Source organism: Mandrillus leucophaeus, unplaced genomic scaffold (assembly GCF_000951045.1).
Source record: "Mandrillus leucophaeus isolate KB7577 unplaced genomic scaffold, Mleu.le_1.0 Scaffold2, whole genome shotgun sequence".
Taxonomy (NCBI): Eukaryota; Metazoa; Chordata; class Mammalia; order Primates; family Cercopithecidae; genus Mandrillus; species Mandrillus leucophaeus.
Genome location: NW_012102031.1, coordinates 5,310,969 through 5,325,628, shown reverse-complemented (window position 1 = coordinate 5,325,628; position 14,660 = coordinate 5,310,969). Strand labels below are relative to the sequence as shown.

Genomic DNA, 14,660 nt, shown 5'->3' with positions numbered 1-14,660 from the left:
CCAGAGCGAGACTCAATCTCAAAAAAATAATAATAATAAATAAATTGAATGAATGAACGAATGAGCAATTCAGTGGTTATTAGTATGTTCACAGTGTTTTGCAACCATCTCCACTGTCTTAATTCCCAAACATTTCTGTCCCCCCAAGAAGAAGCTCCCTACCCACTAGCAGTCACTTGCAGTTCCCAAGTTCCCCCTTTCTGCCATCCCCTGGCAAACCACTAATCTGCTTTTGGTCTCTCTGCATTTGACATTTCAACTAAGTGGAATCATGTAATATATGGGCTTTTGTGTTTGGGTTCTTTCACTGAACATGTCTTCAAGTTTCATCTGTGTTATAGCATGTGTCAGTACATTCCTTTTATAGCTGAATAATATCCCATGTATTAAGGTACTGCATTTTGTTTATCCATTTGTTAGTTGTTGGACATTTGGGATTTTGGGGTTTTTTTGTTCCTTTTTTCACTTTTTGGTTTAGGAATAGTGCTGCTGTGAATATTCATTTAGAAGTTATTATGTGAACATATGTTTTTAATTTTCAGATATATATCTAGTTGTGGAATTTCTAGGTCAGTTTGGGTAGTCTGTTTTTGCAAGTTCATCTTGCTTTAAAATAAATACTCTCATTTCATTTTTATGACTTCTGGAAGATTTGGTTTTTGGCATAAGTTAGCTATCCCGATACAAACAGTTTTGCCAAAAGTAATAACACGTCAATAGTGGAAGTTTTCCAATACTGTTATAAATCATGTTTTTATAAATCAAAGAAAACTCAGCCAGGCTTGGTAGCGTGTACTTGTAGTCCCAGCTATGGGAGGGAGTCCCTTATAGCCCCTGCCTTAGAAGGCTGAGGCAGGAGGATGACTTGAGCCCAGGCGTGTGAGGCTACAGTGAACTACGATCTAGCCACTGCGTTCCAGCCTGGGTAACAAAGTGAGACCCTGTCTCTAAAAATAAATAAATACATAAATAAAGAAAAATAAAGAAAACTCTCCCTTGCCAGAATCATGTCAAGCCTGTTTTTTTTTCTCCTTTTTTTTTTTTTTATTTGGAGATAGCATCTTACTCCTCCAGTTGTCCAGGCTGGGGTGCAGTGGCAAAAATCACAGCTCACTGCAGCTTCAACTCCTGGGAGCTCAGGTGATCTTCCTACCTCAGCCTCCCAAGTAGCTGGGACTACAGGAGTGCACCACCACATCTGGCTAATTTTTGTATTTTTTGTAGAGATAGAGTTTTACCATGTTGCCCAGCCTGGTCTCAAATGCAAACTCCTTGGGTTCAGGTTGTCTGCCCACCTCTGCCTCCCAAAGTGCTGGGATTACAGGCATGAACCACCATGCCTGGCCTAGTTTTTTCTCAATACCTGACATATATACATTCTTTGGCAATTGTAGTAGCCTTCTGCATCCTTCTGTCACCTCTTAATTACCAGCCTAGCTATTCTCAACTAATCTGGGTGGTTTAACAAAACATTTATCCTAAGAATTGGCCATTTGGTTATTATTTAGTGCATGTTTTATTGTTATTCCTCTGGTGCTGGTTCAGGTTCGTCTTTGGCAAAGTGCTTCTTTTTTTCCCCCTTTTTGACTCTTCTTTCTTAACTTGAAAGAAATCCTATCAGAGATTTAGAATGTTCTTAGGTCTTAACCTAGAGGATGTAGAAACTTTTAAAGTAAAACGGTGTTCAAAATATTTTCAGCTAAAAACAAAATTTGAAGATTGGACGAATTTGCAATTTTATCAACAGTGTAGGCGCGGAAACTTTTTTTTTGAAATGGAGTCTCTGTTGCCAAGGCTGGAGTGTAATAACACAATCTTGGCTCACTGCAGCCTCTGCCTCCCGGGTTCAGGTGATTCTCCTGCCTCAGCCTGCCACGTAGCTGGGATTACAGGTGCCCATCACTATGCCCAGCTAATTTTTGTATTTTTAGTGGAGATGGGGTTTCACCATGTTGGTCAGGCTGGTCTCGAGCTCCCAGCCTCCCAAAGCACTGGGATTACAGGCGTGAGTCACCGTGCCCGGCCAGCATAAATATCTTTATTCCCCAAATAAAAAAGACTAGGCTGGGCGTAGTGGCTCACACCTGTAATCCCAGTACTTTGGGAGGCCGAGGCGGGTGGATCACAAAGTCAGGGGATTGAGACCATCCTGGCTAACATGGTGAAACCCTGTCTCTACTAAAAATGCAAAAAATTAGCTGGGCATGGTGGCGGGCGCCTGTAGTCCCAGCTACTCGGTACTTAGGAGGCTGAGGCAGGAGAATGGTGTGAACCCAGGAGGCGGAGCTTGCAGTGAGCTGAGATCGCACCACTGCACTCCAGCCTGGGCGACAGAGTGAGACTGTCTCAAAAAAAATAAATAAAAGACAAAAATAAAAGTCTAGAAAATAAAAGTACAAATGAATTGATTAAAAAAAATATATAAACTTGACCGGGCGCGGTGGCTCACGCCTGTAATCCCAGCACTTTGGGAAGCTAAGGCGAGTGGTTCACCTGAGGTCAGGAGTTCGAGACCAGCCTGACCAACATGGTGAAACCTCATCTCTACTAAAAATACAAAAATTAGCCAGACAAGATGGCGGGCACCTCTAATCCCAGTTACTCAGGAAGCTGAGGCAGGAGAATTGCTTGAACCCTGTAGGCAGAGGTTGCAGTGAGCTGAGATCGTGCCATTGAACTTCCAGCCTGGGCGACAAAAGCAAAACTCCGTCTCAAAAAAAAAAAAAGTGGGGGAAGAAAAAACTCTCTAGAGAGAGTGACTTACTGTTAACTGGTGGTGTTTTTCCAGTGGTCTTTTCCCCACCTTTACATCTAACACTATCATTTGTCACTTGAAAGTCCATGGTGGCTCCTGGGTTAGATGGCCCTGCTCCTCCACCTGACTCCTCCTCTTCCCTGACTCTGCTTTCCTCCACAGGACATGATCCACATCGCGGACACCAAGGTCGCCAGGCGTTATGGGGATTTCTTCATCCGTCAGATCCACAAATTTGAGGAGGTGAGAGATCTGAGAGAAGAGGGGTTTTTGTTGGCTCAAGACAGGGCTTAGGAACTGAATCGAAAGTTTACATTTTTTTTGTTTTTTTGAGACAGAGCTCTGTCGCCCAGGCTGGAGTGCAGTGGTGCGATCTCAAGCTCCGCCTCCTGAGTTCACACCATTTTCCTGCTTCACCCTCCCAAGTACCAAGTAGCTGGGAGTACAGGCACCCGCCACCATGCCCAGCTAATTTTTTGCATTTTTAGTAGGGACAGGGTTTCACCGTGTTAGCCAGGATGGTCTCGCTCCCCTGACCCTGTGATCCACCCGCCTTGGCCTCCCAAAGTGCTGGGATTACAGGCGTGAGCCACCACGCCCAGCCAAGAGTTAACATTTTTTAGATTTTTATTTCTTTATTTATTTTGAGACGGAGTCTTATACTGTCATGTGATCTTGGCTCACTGCAACCTCTGCTTCCCAGGTACAAGCGAGTCTCCCGCCTCAGCCTCCCGCCTCAGCCTCCCACCTCAGCCTCCCGCATAGCTGGAATTACAGGCGTGTGCCACCACACCCAGCTAATTTTTGTATTTTTGGTAGAGACGAGGTTTCACCATGTTGGCCAGGCTGGTCTCTAGCTCCTGGCCTCAAGTGATCCAGTCTGCCTTAGCTTCCCAAAGTGTTGGGATTACCGGCGTTAGCCACCATGCCCGGCCTTTTAAAATTTTTCATTTCTGTTATTAAGAAAGCCTACTGCCCTCTAGCCTGGGCAACAGAGCAAGACCCCGTCTCAAGAGGAAAGAAAGAAAGAAAAAGAGACCGGGCGCAGTGACTCATGCCTGTAATCCCAGCACTTTGGGAGGCCAAACTTGAGATTAGGAGTTGAAGACCAGCCTGGCCACATGGTGAAACCTCGTGTCTACTAAAAATAAAAAATTAACTGTGTGTGGTGGTGCACGCCTGTAATCCCATCTATGCAGAAGGCTGAGGCGGGAGAATCACTCGAACCTGGGAGGTGGAGGCTGCAGTGAGCAGAGATCGTGCCACTGCAAAAGAAAGCCTGAGGTTGGCCCTTTAAATTTTCAAGCTAGACTGGCTGGCTGCTTGGGGTTTGGGTAGTGGGGTTGGGCCTGTAGGAATTGCTGCATCAGCCTTCTCCAGAGCATCTCTTTCCAAGATCTCCCTCTGCGGGTGGCCAGCGCTCCTCTCCCTCCCTGGTATTTCCTAATATGGGTGGATTCACTGCCTGCTCTTGCCCATCCCTCCCCATTTGGCATTGTTTTCCAACTTAGACAGGTCTGGCTAGTTCCTGCAGGCTGGAGGACAGGAAACTCTGTTTTGACGTACTTGGTGCATTCCTTGTCTTGCCCTAGGAGAGGTCTTATGGGTCAGGTCAAACACTGTAAGGGTGTGGGTCTCTCTTTATGGCCATTGCTGGGGCTACTGTGTCCTGGTGCTTTGAGTTCTCCAGCAGAGGTCAGGCTCTTCCTGCAGGATCCTAACAGCCCTGCTGCTTTTTACTTTCTGGCTGTTTAGATCACATCTGTCAGGGCGGTGGGCTAGAGCTGTCTTCTAACAAGGAGCCTGTTCTTGTGAAAGGAGAAAGCTGCTGATTTTTCCCCTAACTGAACTAGTAACCTTGAAACATCTGGCCACTCTGAATCCTTTTTCTGTCAGATGGATAGAGCAGTGTTGGGTATGGGTTTGTTGAGTGTGAAGGGCAGGTAAAAGAACAATCTGCATGAACTGTGCAGGGCCATATGAATGTCACGGCTTTGCATACTCATAGTGGACACCCACATCAGAGACTTCCTTTCTTGGCTTCAGAGGAGCAGCTGAGAATCTGACCTAGTGATCATACACACTATAGGAAAGGGGTTGGGGAAATCCCTGTGTGTAACTTTGCTTTTCTTTCTCTTCTAGCTTAATCGAACCCTGAAGAAGATGGGACAGAGACCTTGACGACATTCACACACATTATTCAGGAACTCTTTTGATATATTATAGGCAGGAAGTGTTTTTGCTACCATGAAACCTTTACCTAGATCAGCCATCAGCCTGTCAACTCAGTTAACAAGTTAAGGACCGAAGTGTTTCACGTGGATCTCAGTAAAGGATCTTTGGAGCCAGATTTGTTGACTCATTATTGTAGGAGAGGATTTGTGGGTTATGGCAGTAATACATCATTTCCCATGTGTCCTGATGCTTTCAGGATACAACAGTTGTTAGTGTTTAAATTGAATTATTTTTATTTTATGCTTTTGAGACAGAGTCTCACTCTGTCTCCCAGGCTGGAGTGCAGTAGTGTGATCTCAGCTCGCTGCATCCTCCGCCTCCCAGGTTCAAGTAGTTCTGCCTCAGCCTTCCAAGTAGCTGGGATTACAGGCATGTGCCACCACACTCAGCTAATTTTTGTATTTTCAGTAGAGATGGGTTTTACGATGTTGGCCAGGCTGGTCTCAAACTCCTGGCCTCAAGTGATTTGCCTGCCTTGGCCTCCCAAAGTGCTAGGATTACAGGATTACAGGATTACAGGAATGAGCCACCACGCCCCGCCTAAATTGAATTTTTTTTTTTTTTTTTTTTGAGATGGAGTCTCGCTGTGTCGCCCAGGCTGGAGTGCAGTGGCACGATGTCGGCTCACTGCAAACTCCGCCTCCCGGGTTCCCGCCATTCTGCCTCAGCCTCCCAAGTAGCTGGGACTACAGGCACCTGCCACCACGCCCGGCTAATTTTTTGTGTTTTTTAGTAGAAATGGGGTTTCACCGTGTTAGCCAGGATGGTGTTGATCTCCTGACCTTGTGATCCACCCGTCTCAGCCTCCCAAAGTGCTGGGATTACAGGCGTGAGCCACCGCGCCTGGCCCTAAATTGAATTCTCAAATCCCTCTTGTTCATAAAACAATATTTCAGTTTACAGGACATTTTCACATTCAGTATTTTGTTTGTGCCTCACAAAATCCTATGAAATTTTAATGACCTTCTGTAATTTTCATGACATAATTGTGGCAGTGCTGGGTCCTGGAAATAAACTATTGTACACTTCCTACTGCCAGGAACTATGCAAAGAGGGATCCATATACGTTACTTACACTTTGCAACTCAGGTTTAGTAGTAGTTCCTCATCTTATTGATGAGGAAATGAACCTCACAGTAGTTAGTGACTTGATTAAGGTCACATTAGGCAGCTGCTGGAGCTGAGCTAAATGGTTTCCCACCTATCCACAGTGTTAGTGCTATACCTGTCACTCTGTAGTGGGTACTTGGACTGGAAGCCTCTGCTTTCAAGTTGCCTCACATCTCTGCCTGGATCCTTGTATATAAAATAAGGTTAGCAGAACCTGGCTCACTGGGCAGTGGTGAGGAATAAATGAGAATGCTATTTGGGTGCCCAGTGCAGTGCCTGGCCTATAATGGATATTCAGTTACTATTTCCCCCACACTTGGAATTGATAAGCTTTTCAGTATGTTCTTTTTCCCCATTGATTTGATCATTATTATTGGGAACTGAATGGTGGTTCCCAAGAAGATATGTCCATATCCTAAGCCCTGGATGCCATCAGCATGACCTTATTTGTTTGGCTGGCATGCAGTGGCACGATCTCTGTTCACTGCAACGTCTGCCTCCCAGGTTCAAGCAATTCTGCCTTAGCCTCCTGAGTAGTTGCATGCCACCATGCCTGGCTAATTTTTTGTATTTGTATTTTTATTTATTAATTTTTTTGAGTCGAAGTTTTGCTCTTGTTGCCCAGGCTGGAGTGCAATGTTGTGATCTCGGCTCACTGCAACCTCCACCTCCAGGGTTCAAGTGGTTCTCCTTCCTCAGCCTCCCAAGTAGCTGGGACTACAGGTGCACGCCACCATGCCTGGCTAATGTTTGTAGTTTTAGTAGAGATGAGGTTTTGCGATGTTGGCCAGGCTAGTCTCTAAACTCCTGACCTCAGGTGATCTGCCTGCCTCAGCCTCCCAAAGTGCTGGTATTACGGGCGTTAGCCACTGTGCCCAGCCAGCATGACCTTATTTGGAAGAAGGTCTTTTTTTTTTTTGAGACGGAGTCTCGCTCTGTGGCCCAGGCTGGAGTGCAGTGACGCAATCTCGGCTCACTGCAAGCTCTGCCTCCCGGGTTCACACCATTCTCCTGCCTCAGCCCCCCGAGTAGCTGGAACTACAGGCACCTGCCACCACGCCCAGCTAATTTTTTGTATTTTTAGTAGAGACAGGGTTTCACTGTGTTAGCCAGGATGGTCTCGATCTGACCTTGTGATCCGCCCGCCTTGGCCTCCCAAAGTGTTGGGATTACAGGTGTGAACCACCGCACCAGGGTATTTTTTTTTTTTTTTTTTTTTTTGAGACAAGAGTCTCACTCTGTTACCCAGATTGGAGTGCAGTGGCACAAATTTGGCTCACTGCAATGCAGCCTCTGCCTCCTGGGCTCAAGTGATCCTCCTGTCTCAGCCTCCAAATTAACTGGGACCACAGGCACACACCACCACGCCCAGCTAATTTTTTATAGTTTTGTTTGTATAGATGGTGTTTTGCCATGTTGCCCAGGCTGGTCTTGAACTGAGCTTAAGCAGTCCACCCACCTTGGCCTCCCGAAGTGCTGGGATTACAGGCATGAGCCTCTGTGCCCGGGCCCAAAGGAATTTTTTTTTTTTTTTTTTTTTTTGACGGAGTCTCACTCTGTCACCCAGGCTGGAGCACAGTGGCGCGATCTCCACTCACTGCAAGCTCCGCCTCCCGGGTTCGCGCCATTCTCCTGCCTCAGCCTCTCTAGCAGCTGGGACTACAGGCGCCCGCCACCGCGCCCGGCTAATTTTTTGTATTTTTAGTAGAGACGGGGTTTCACAGTGTTAGCCAGGATGGTCTTGATCTGCTGACCTCGTGATCTGCCCATCTCGGCCTCCCAAAGTGCTGGGATTACAGGCATGAGCCACCGCGCCCGGCCCCAAAGGAATTTTTAAAAAGCAGCCTCCAGTTATAAGTCCAAACATTTCTAGAGCTCTTGGTAGCTTTCCAAGCCGTCCTTCATCTGTTGCCTTATTGGAACCGAATGAGTGGCCCGGTGCCAGCCAGGGCTCCTTAACCCCCCACTCCCTGGCTACCACATGGTTCCTTGGTGCAGGGAGGTTGCTGTGCATTGATTCCTCCTAAAGAATGTCTCATTCTTTTTCCACCATGCCCTGACGTTTGGCGATGGTGACTTGAAGGAACTCCGACTCCACTGGGCAGCCCCCTGGGTTAACATGTTTTGAATTCAATGCCAGAGTTTCATAGTTCATGTCATAGTTCTCTATCGTTACAATTATGCCAGGTCCAAGTGTGTTGTCTGACACAGCTCTTGGCACTCTTCTTGCTGTGAGGCCATTGCAGGAGCTCTGGGTCACATAGACCCAGTGTGCATGAGTGCCTGGCTTGGGGCCATCTCCCAGCAGCTTGGTCCAGGCTCGGCAGCAGGGACAGGCAGCCAGCAACCCCTGTGAGGGGGGCAGGCACAGCTGGACTCTGCCTGGCACCACTTGCGGAATGCACAGCATTCATCAGCTGTGGCCAGCTCAGGATTTTTATTGCATCAGAGCAGAAGAACCAGGTTCATGATCCCCCGCATGCTAAGGAGAGCAAGGGCTTTGTTATCGGGGAATGGGGAGCTCTGGGTGGTACCAGTTTCCAGAAGTTTGTCCACCAGCAAGAGAATGGGGCAGAACAAAGTACGTGGGCTTGGACTTCCTTGGACCTAGGTCTGAGTCCTGACTGCCACATACTAGCTGAGCAGTTACGTAGTTTTCAGTGCCTCACCTTTCTCATCTCTAAAATGGGATTAGCGCCTGCCTCAGAATTGTTCTGTGCATCAAGTTATGTGAAGTTCTTAGCACCTGGCAGTAGTGTGTGATGAGGGGAGGAGGGCCTTACTAAAACACCTGGCTACAGTGTGTGATAAGGGGAAGGAGGCCATTATTAGCTGGCCATGACTTTGGCCTCCAAAGCCATAGAGCCATAGATTACTGAGGCAGGTCATGTGTGGAAGAGCCCGGCTACTTCGTGGTGGAGCTGGGACTGGAAATCTGCGGACTCCCGCCTGGGGCTCTCTTAACTGCTCCAAGGACCAAAGAGAGGGCCCGTATAGACAATGTGGAGGCCCATTCACAGAGGTCAAGGCACTTGTCTAGAGCAGCCAGCCACGGAGGAACTGGGCCCCACGCACAGTGGCGGCAGCAGGCATGAGGGGAGAATTGGAGAGATTGGGAAGTTGCAGAGGACAGGACTTGGATATGGCAACTGAGTGGATGTGGCGTCTGTAGGGAAGGGAGATGCCCAGTTCTTGGGCTGTCTGAGATGGGATTGGTGGCTGGAGCAGGTCTGGGACTGGAGGAGGTAAGTGCAAGTGGATAGGGAACAGGAGTTTGAGGAGCCTGTAGGACATCCAGTTGGAGGTGCCCAGGGCCTAACAATTTGGGCAGAGGCAATGAACAGCTGGGGCTGGAACTCTGGTCTCCAGGCTGCCAGGCTAGAGCTGGTTCCTCCTCAGACAAGCCCCGGTGGGATTGGCACACCTTTTTTTTTTTTTGAGACAGAGTTTTGCTCTTGTTGCCCAGGCTGGAGTGCGATGGCATGATCTCAGCTCACTGCAACATCCATCTCCCGGGTTCAAACGATTCTCCTGCCTCAGCCTCCCGAGTAGCTGGGATTACAGGCACCTGCCACCATGCCTGGCTAATTTTTGTATTTTCAGTAGAGATGGGGTTTCACCATGTTGGCCAGGCTGGTCTCGAACTCCTGACCTCAGGTGATCTGCCTGCCTTGGCCTCCCAAAGTGCTGTGATTACAGGCGTGAGCCACTGCGCCCGGCCTTTGCTTGGCACACTTCTTTCCACACAGTCCCCCTCTCTGCATCCTTCTACACTGGATTGTGAGCCCAAGATGGGAGCGTGGGGCGCTTTTCCTCTTAAGATGGCCTTGACCATAGGTGGCTCCTGATGGCTTCATCTTCTAAATGAGGCAGTGGGACCAGCTGCTGTCTGGGGGCTGCAGCCCTGCGTTCTAGAATTCTGGGTGACATTCTAAGGATCTAAATGGGCCAGGAGCTCTGTGAGCACTGGAGGAAAGAGGCAGTGCTTGGGAGCAATGACCCTTTCGGTAAAGTGATTCTGTTGAATGAATGGTGAATGCAAGAGGAAGTAAGTGAGTAAGGATTGAATGCAACAATATCAGTATGGGAATAAGGCTGGAGTGTGCCTTAAATCCTGTCTGGAATGTAGTGGCACAGATGAATTGATGAATGGATGTGCTCTCCAGCCCAGCTTTTAGCCAGGGAAAGCCGTGGCTGTGCCTGTGCTGGCTCTTGCCAACAGTGGCCTCCCGTCCCCACCCCCAGCCTGCCTTGCAGACTGGATATAGGCTGGAGTGCGCTGTGGCTCGGGTCAGGAGCCGGCCTCCAGTGTCGGGGGAAGGGCAACAAGAAGAGGCTGAGAGGGAGGCAAGGGAAAGGTCCAAAGCCTGATCAGCAAGTTCCTGAGATTTTCCCGAGGGAAGAGGGCTAGGGGAAGCAGCAACTTGTCTTGGTTCCTGTGGCTCCACATTCCCGTCAAGCCTGCAACTGAAAAACCTGGCTTTTCTTTCTTTCTGGCCCCACCCTGCCCCTATCCAGCCTCTTGATTAAGATGAAGTTATCTCCCACCCCTACTTTTTCCCTGGGGCCAGTGGATCCTGGGAGGGTGGACTTCACTCTCAGTCATGGTTGGGAAGTGAAAGGGAGTCTAGGTTCAAACACTGATGCTGCCCCTTGAAACTGGAAAATTCCAGGCACTTGGGTTAACTTCTCTGAGCCTCTGTTTTGTCATCAGTCGAATGAGGAGAGTAATTCTCCCCTACCTGGGTCTTTCTAAGTGTCAGCATAGGCCTGGCACGGTGGCTCATACCTGTAATCCCAACACCTCGGGAGGCTGAGGTGGGAGGATTGCTTAGGCCTAGGAGTTTGAGACCAGTCTGGACAAGATAATGAGACCCTGTCTCTAGAAAAATAATTTAAAAATGAGGGCTGGGCGCAGTGGCTCACATCTGTAATTCCAGCACTTTGGGAGGTCGAGGCAGGCAGATCACGAGGTCAGGAGATCGAGACCATCCTGGCTAACACGGTGAAACCCCATCTCTACTAAAAATACAAAAAAGCCAGGCGTGGTGGCGGGCGCCTGTAGTCTCAGCTACTAGAGAGGCTGAGGAAGGAGAATGGCGTGAACCCGGGAGGCAGAGCTTGCAGTGAGTCGAGATCATGCCACTCTACTCCAGTCTGGGTGACAAAGCGAGACTCTGTCTCAAAATAAATAAATCAAATTAATTAGCCAAGTGTGGTGGTGCGTGCCTGTAGTCCTAGCCACTTGGGAGTCTAAGGCGGGAGGATTGCTTGAGCAGAGTTCAAAGTTACAGTGAGCTATGATCACACCACTGTACTCCAGCGTGAGCGACACAGCAAGACCCTGTCCCTAAGTAATACATAAATCTGAGTATATTGAACTCGGGTATGATATAGGTGTTTGGGATGACTCATATCCATCCCGGGTGTATTGTATCACCGGGGGATAAGTTGTGCCCTCTACAACCCCTGCTCTATTTAGAGGAAACAGCAGCTCACTCCCAGAATTTCAACACAAGCCTCACTTTCTGTTTCTAAGAGGAAGAGCTGCCTAGCTCACAACACTATATACATATGACCTCAGGTAGCTGGGAGACAAACAGGCCTCTTCCGGTCTCTGACAGCCCCTTCCTTGCCACTCAGGCCTCGGAGGAGAGGCGACCTTCCTGTGTCAGGAAGGCTCAGAAACCATTTCCCTCTCTGCCTGCCTTTGCCCTGCAGAGCAGGCCAGATTGATACTGAGGGGGTAGTAGGGAGGGCTGTAGCTCTCTACCCCAAATCATCTCCTGGCACCCCCTAAACCTATAGCCAAATCATAAACAGTGGACTTGCTATGCAGACCAAATTCTAAGTCAAGTAAAATAAAAGTCAGGACTCAGCCTAGCTGGCTTTTTATTTTTATTTTTTTGCCCAGGCTGGAGTGAAATGGTGCAGTCTGGCTCACTGCCACCTCTGTCCCCGGATTAAAACAATTTAGCCTCCTGAGTAGCTAGCTGGGATTATAGGCTCTAGTCTCCTTCCATTTCTTCCTGCCAAATTTATGTCCCTAAGCTCCTCCTACAGAGTGACAGGAGCCCAACTATTAGGGCCTTGAATACTACGTTAGCACCCAAACATCAATCCTGCTGGCCTGCTGGAAAAATCCCAGCACCAATAATTACTGAAGTTGAAGGGGAGATGAAGTTCCTAGACAGCAAAGGCTGGAGGCCTTCAGAGCTTTCTGTCCAGAAATGGCCTTTGGCATCGTGGATCAAGGCCTTAGTGCAGCCAGGGCCTCCAGAGGCTGTGGAGCTGGGGCTCCCAGCGGGGCTCTTGCTCACCAAACTCACGGGAAGATAACAAATGAATTTACAGTGAAAACCAGGCATGCAAAGGTGAACTGCACACAACGCCTGCCTCCATACACCAGAAGAAGGTTCTTTGTGAAGTCAGAAAGAGCTAGGCTGAGGCCAGAGCTAGGCTCACACCTGTAATCTTAGCACTTTGGGAGGCTGAGGCGGGTGGATCACCTGAGGTCAGGAGTTAGAGACCAGCCTGGCCAACATGGTGAAACCCCGTCTCTACTAAAAATACAAAAATTAGTGGCATGGTGGTAGGTGCCTGTAATCCCAGCTACCTACTCGGGAGGCTGAATCCCCTGAATCCGGGGGGCGGAGGTTGCAGTGAGCTGAGATTGCACCACTTCACTCAGCCTGGCCAAAAAAAAAAAAAATAGCTAGGCTGAGTCCTGACCACTTGTTGTTGTTGGTGCTAGTTATATTCGTATTATATTCATTTCATTTTACTTTTAGTTTTAGTTTTCAAGCGTGACTGCAAGTTTTGACAGCTGTGTGGCTTTGAAAATGCTTGTTGAAGCCTCAGAGCCTTGTCCTCATCAGTAAATGGGGATAATGGGATAGCTCCTAGCTTATAGAATTGTGAGGATTCAATATGGTAATGTACCTTAACAACAAACACACACACACACACACACACACACATACACGATGTCTAGAGTGTGGTTAGTGGTCATAAAGTTACGTAACTGTATTATTAATGATATCACAGCCCAATGAAGAGAGACAGGTATGCACAAATACATGCCATACAATGTGAGCAACAGTTCAAATGCCACCTCCTTCGTGCAGCCCTCTGGGCTGTCTCTCAGTCCCTGGCAGGAGGTGAAAGGCTCTTTCTGGAAGCCCTATAGCATTGGCCCCTCTCTCCATCACATCCCTTCCCTTGTCTTTCTGTGATTGTTTATAGAGCTTCTTCCACACTGGTCTGCCAGTAGGAGACGTGGAAATTCCTCTGTAAATTAGCAAGGGCATCCCCTCTAGGTCCCCTCTAAGGGTGGGATTCTGTGAGAAGATCTGAAGTTGCGGCTTCTGTCTGGGACTATCAGGGAAGACTTCAGGGAGGGGATGATCTCTGAGCTAGGTCATAAAACCTGTGGACAATTTGGAACAGCAGAGGTAGCCATTTCAAGAGCAGTCAAAAGGGGAGACAACCTGGCAGGCTGAGACCCCAGCAAGCAGCCAGAAGCACAGAGAGTTTGGGGCTGCTGGATGTGGGTCCCTGCTCCTCTCCTAAGAGTCTCCACAGCCCTGAGCAAACACCTCTGCTCTCTGGGCTGCAGGCTCTCCTCTCAGTGTACTGAGAGGGCTTTGCTAGATAAGGTTCCCTGCCAGTTTGGATATTTCAGTGGCTTCTTTGACCTGCCCCCCTCGTGGAGCCCCAGACAAGTGTGAGGGTTTCCCAGTTCAGACAGCACCCGTCCAGTGAGAGCCAGCACATGTCCTCTCTGTTCCAGAGGGTTTAGTTGGAGGGTAGTTCAGTTTAGAGGTAGGGAGGTAAGACTACTTGCCCAGTCCCAGGTGTATTTTCCAGAATGTGTATCTGCTGGGGCAGGATGGTCTGTGAACAAAGGCTTGGAATAGCTGTCTGTCCTCAGACATAGCTGGGATTCCAGGAGACCCAGGCTTCACCCAGGCGGGCAGGGCTGGGGCTCAGGGTGCCGTCCTGGCATGTTCTAGGCATGCCTCTGGCCCAGCAAGAAAGGAACACGGTGAAGCAACTGACACTCCAGCGACCAGTGAAGCGCCTTCCACTGCCCCAGGCCCCAGCTTCAGAGGTCCCACAATGCTTCCATTGTCCACTGCTCTGCCCGGCTGCCCCCCAGGGAGCAGCTCAGAGCCAAGAACCTGGGCAGGGCCCTGATTCCTGGGGCACAGCCTGGGTAGAAGAGAGAAGAGCAGAGTGGTCAGATTCACAGAAAACAGCTGTGGAACTTGGAGAATTCCACCCTAAGAATCCTAGAATTGGCTGGGCGGGGTGGCTCACGCCTATAATCCCAACATTTTGGGAGGCCAAGGCATGTGGATCATGAGGTCAGGAGTTTGAGATCAGCCTGGCCAACATGGTGAAACCCCGTCTCTACTAAAAATACACAAAATTAGCTGGGCATGGTGGCGCATGCCTGTAATCACAGCTACTTGGGAGGCTGAGGCAGGAGAATCACTTGAACCTGGGAGGCAGACTCCCGCCTGGGTGCATTCCAGCCTGGGCGACAGAGTGAGAC

General features: G+C 49.0%; 1 protein-coding gene across 1 annotated transcript in view; it reads left to right on the top strand.

Moving 5' to 3' along the window:
• Positions 1-5,105, top strand: part of EIF3L (eukaryotic translation initiation factor 3, subunit L) — a 54,801-nt gene extending 49,696 nt beyond the window's left edge. Inside the window, exons 13-14 of the mRNA XM_011978893.1 lie at positions 2,918-2,998; positions 4,898-5,105. Coding sequence (XP_011834283.1) covers positions 2,918-2,998; positions 4,898-4,936 — 120 coding nt within the window. The 3' untranslated portion in view covers positions 4,937-5,105. The remainder of the gene's footprint in view (positions 1-2,917; positions 2,999-4,897) is intronic.
• Positions 5,106-14,660: the final 9,555 nt, after the last annotated feature.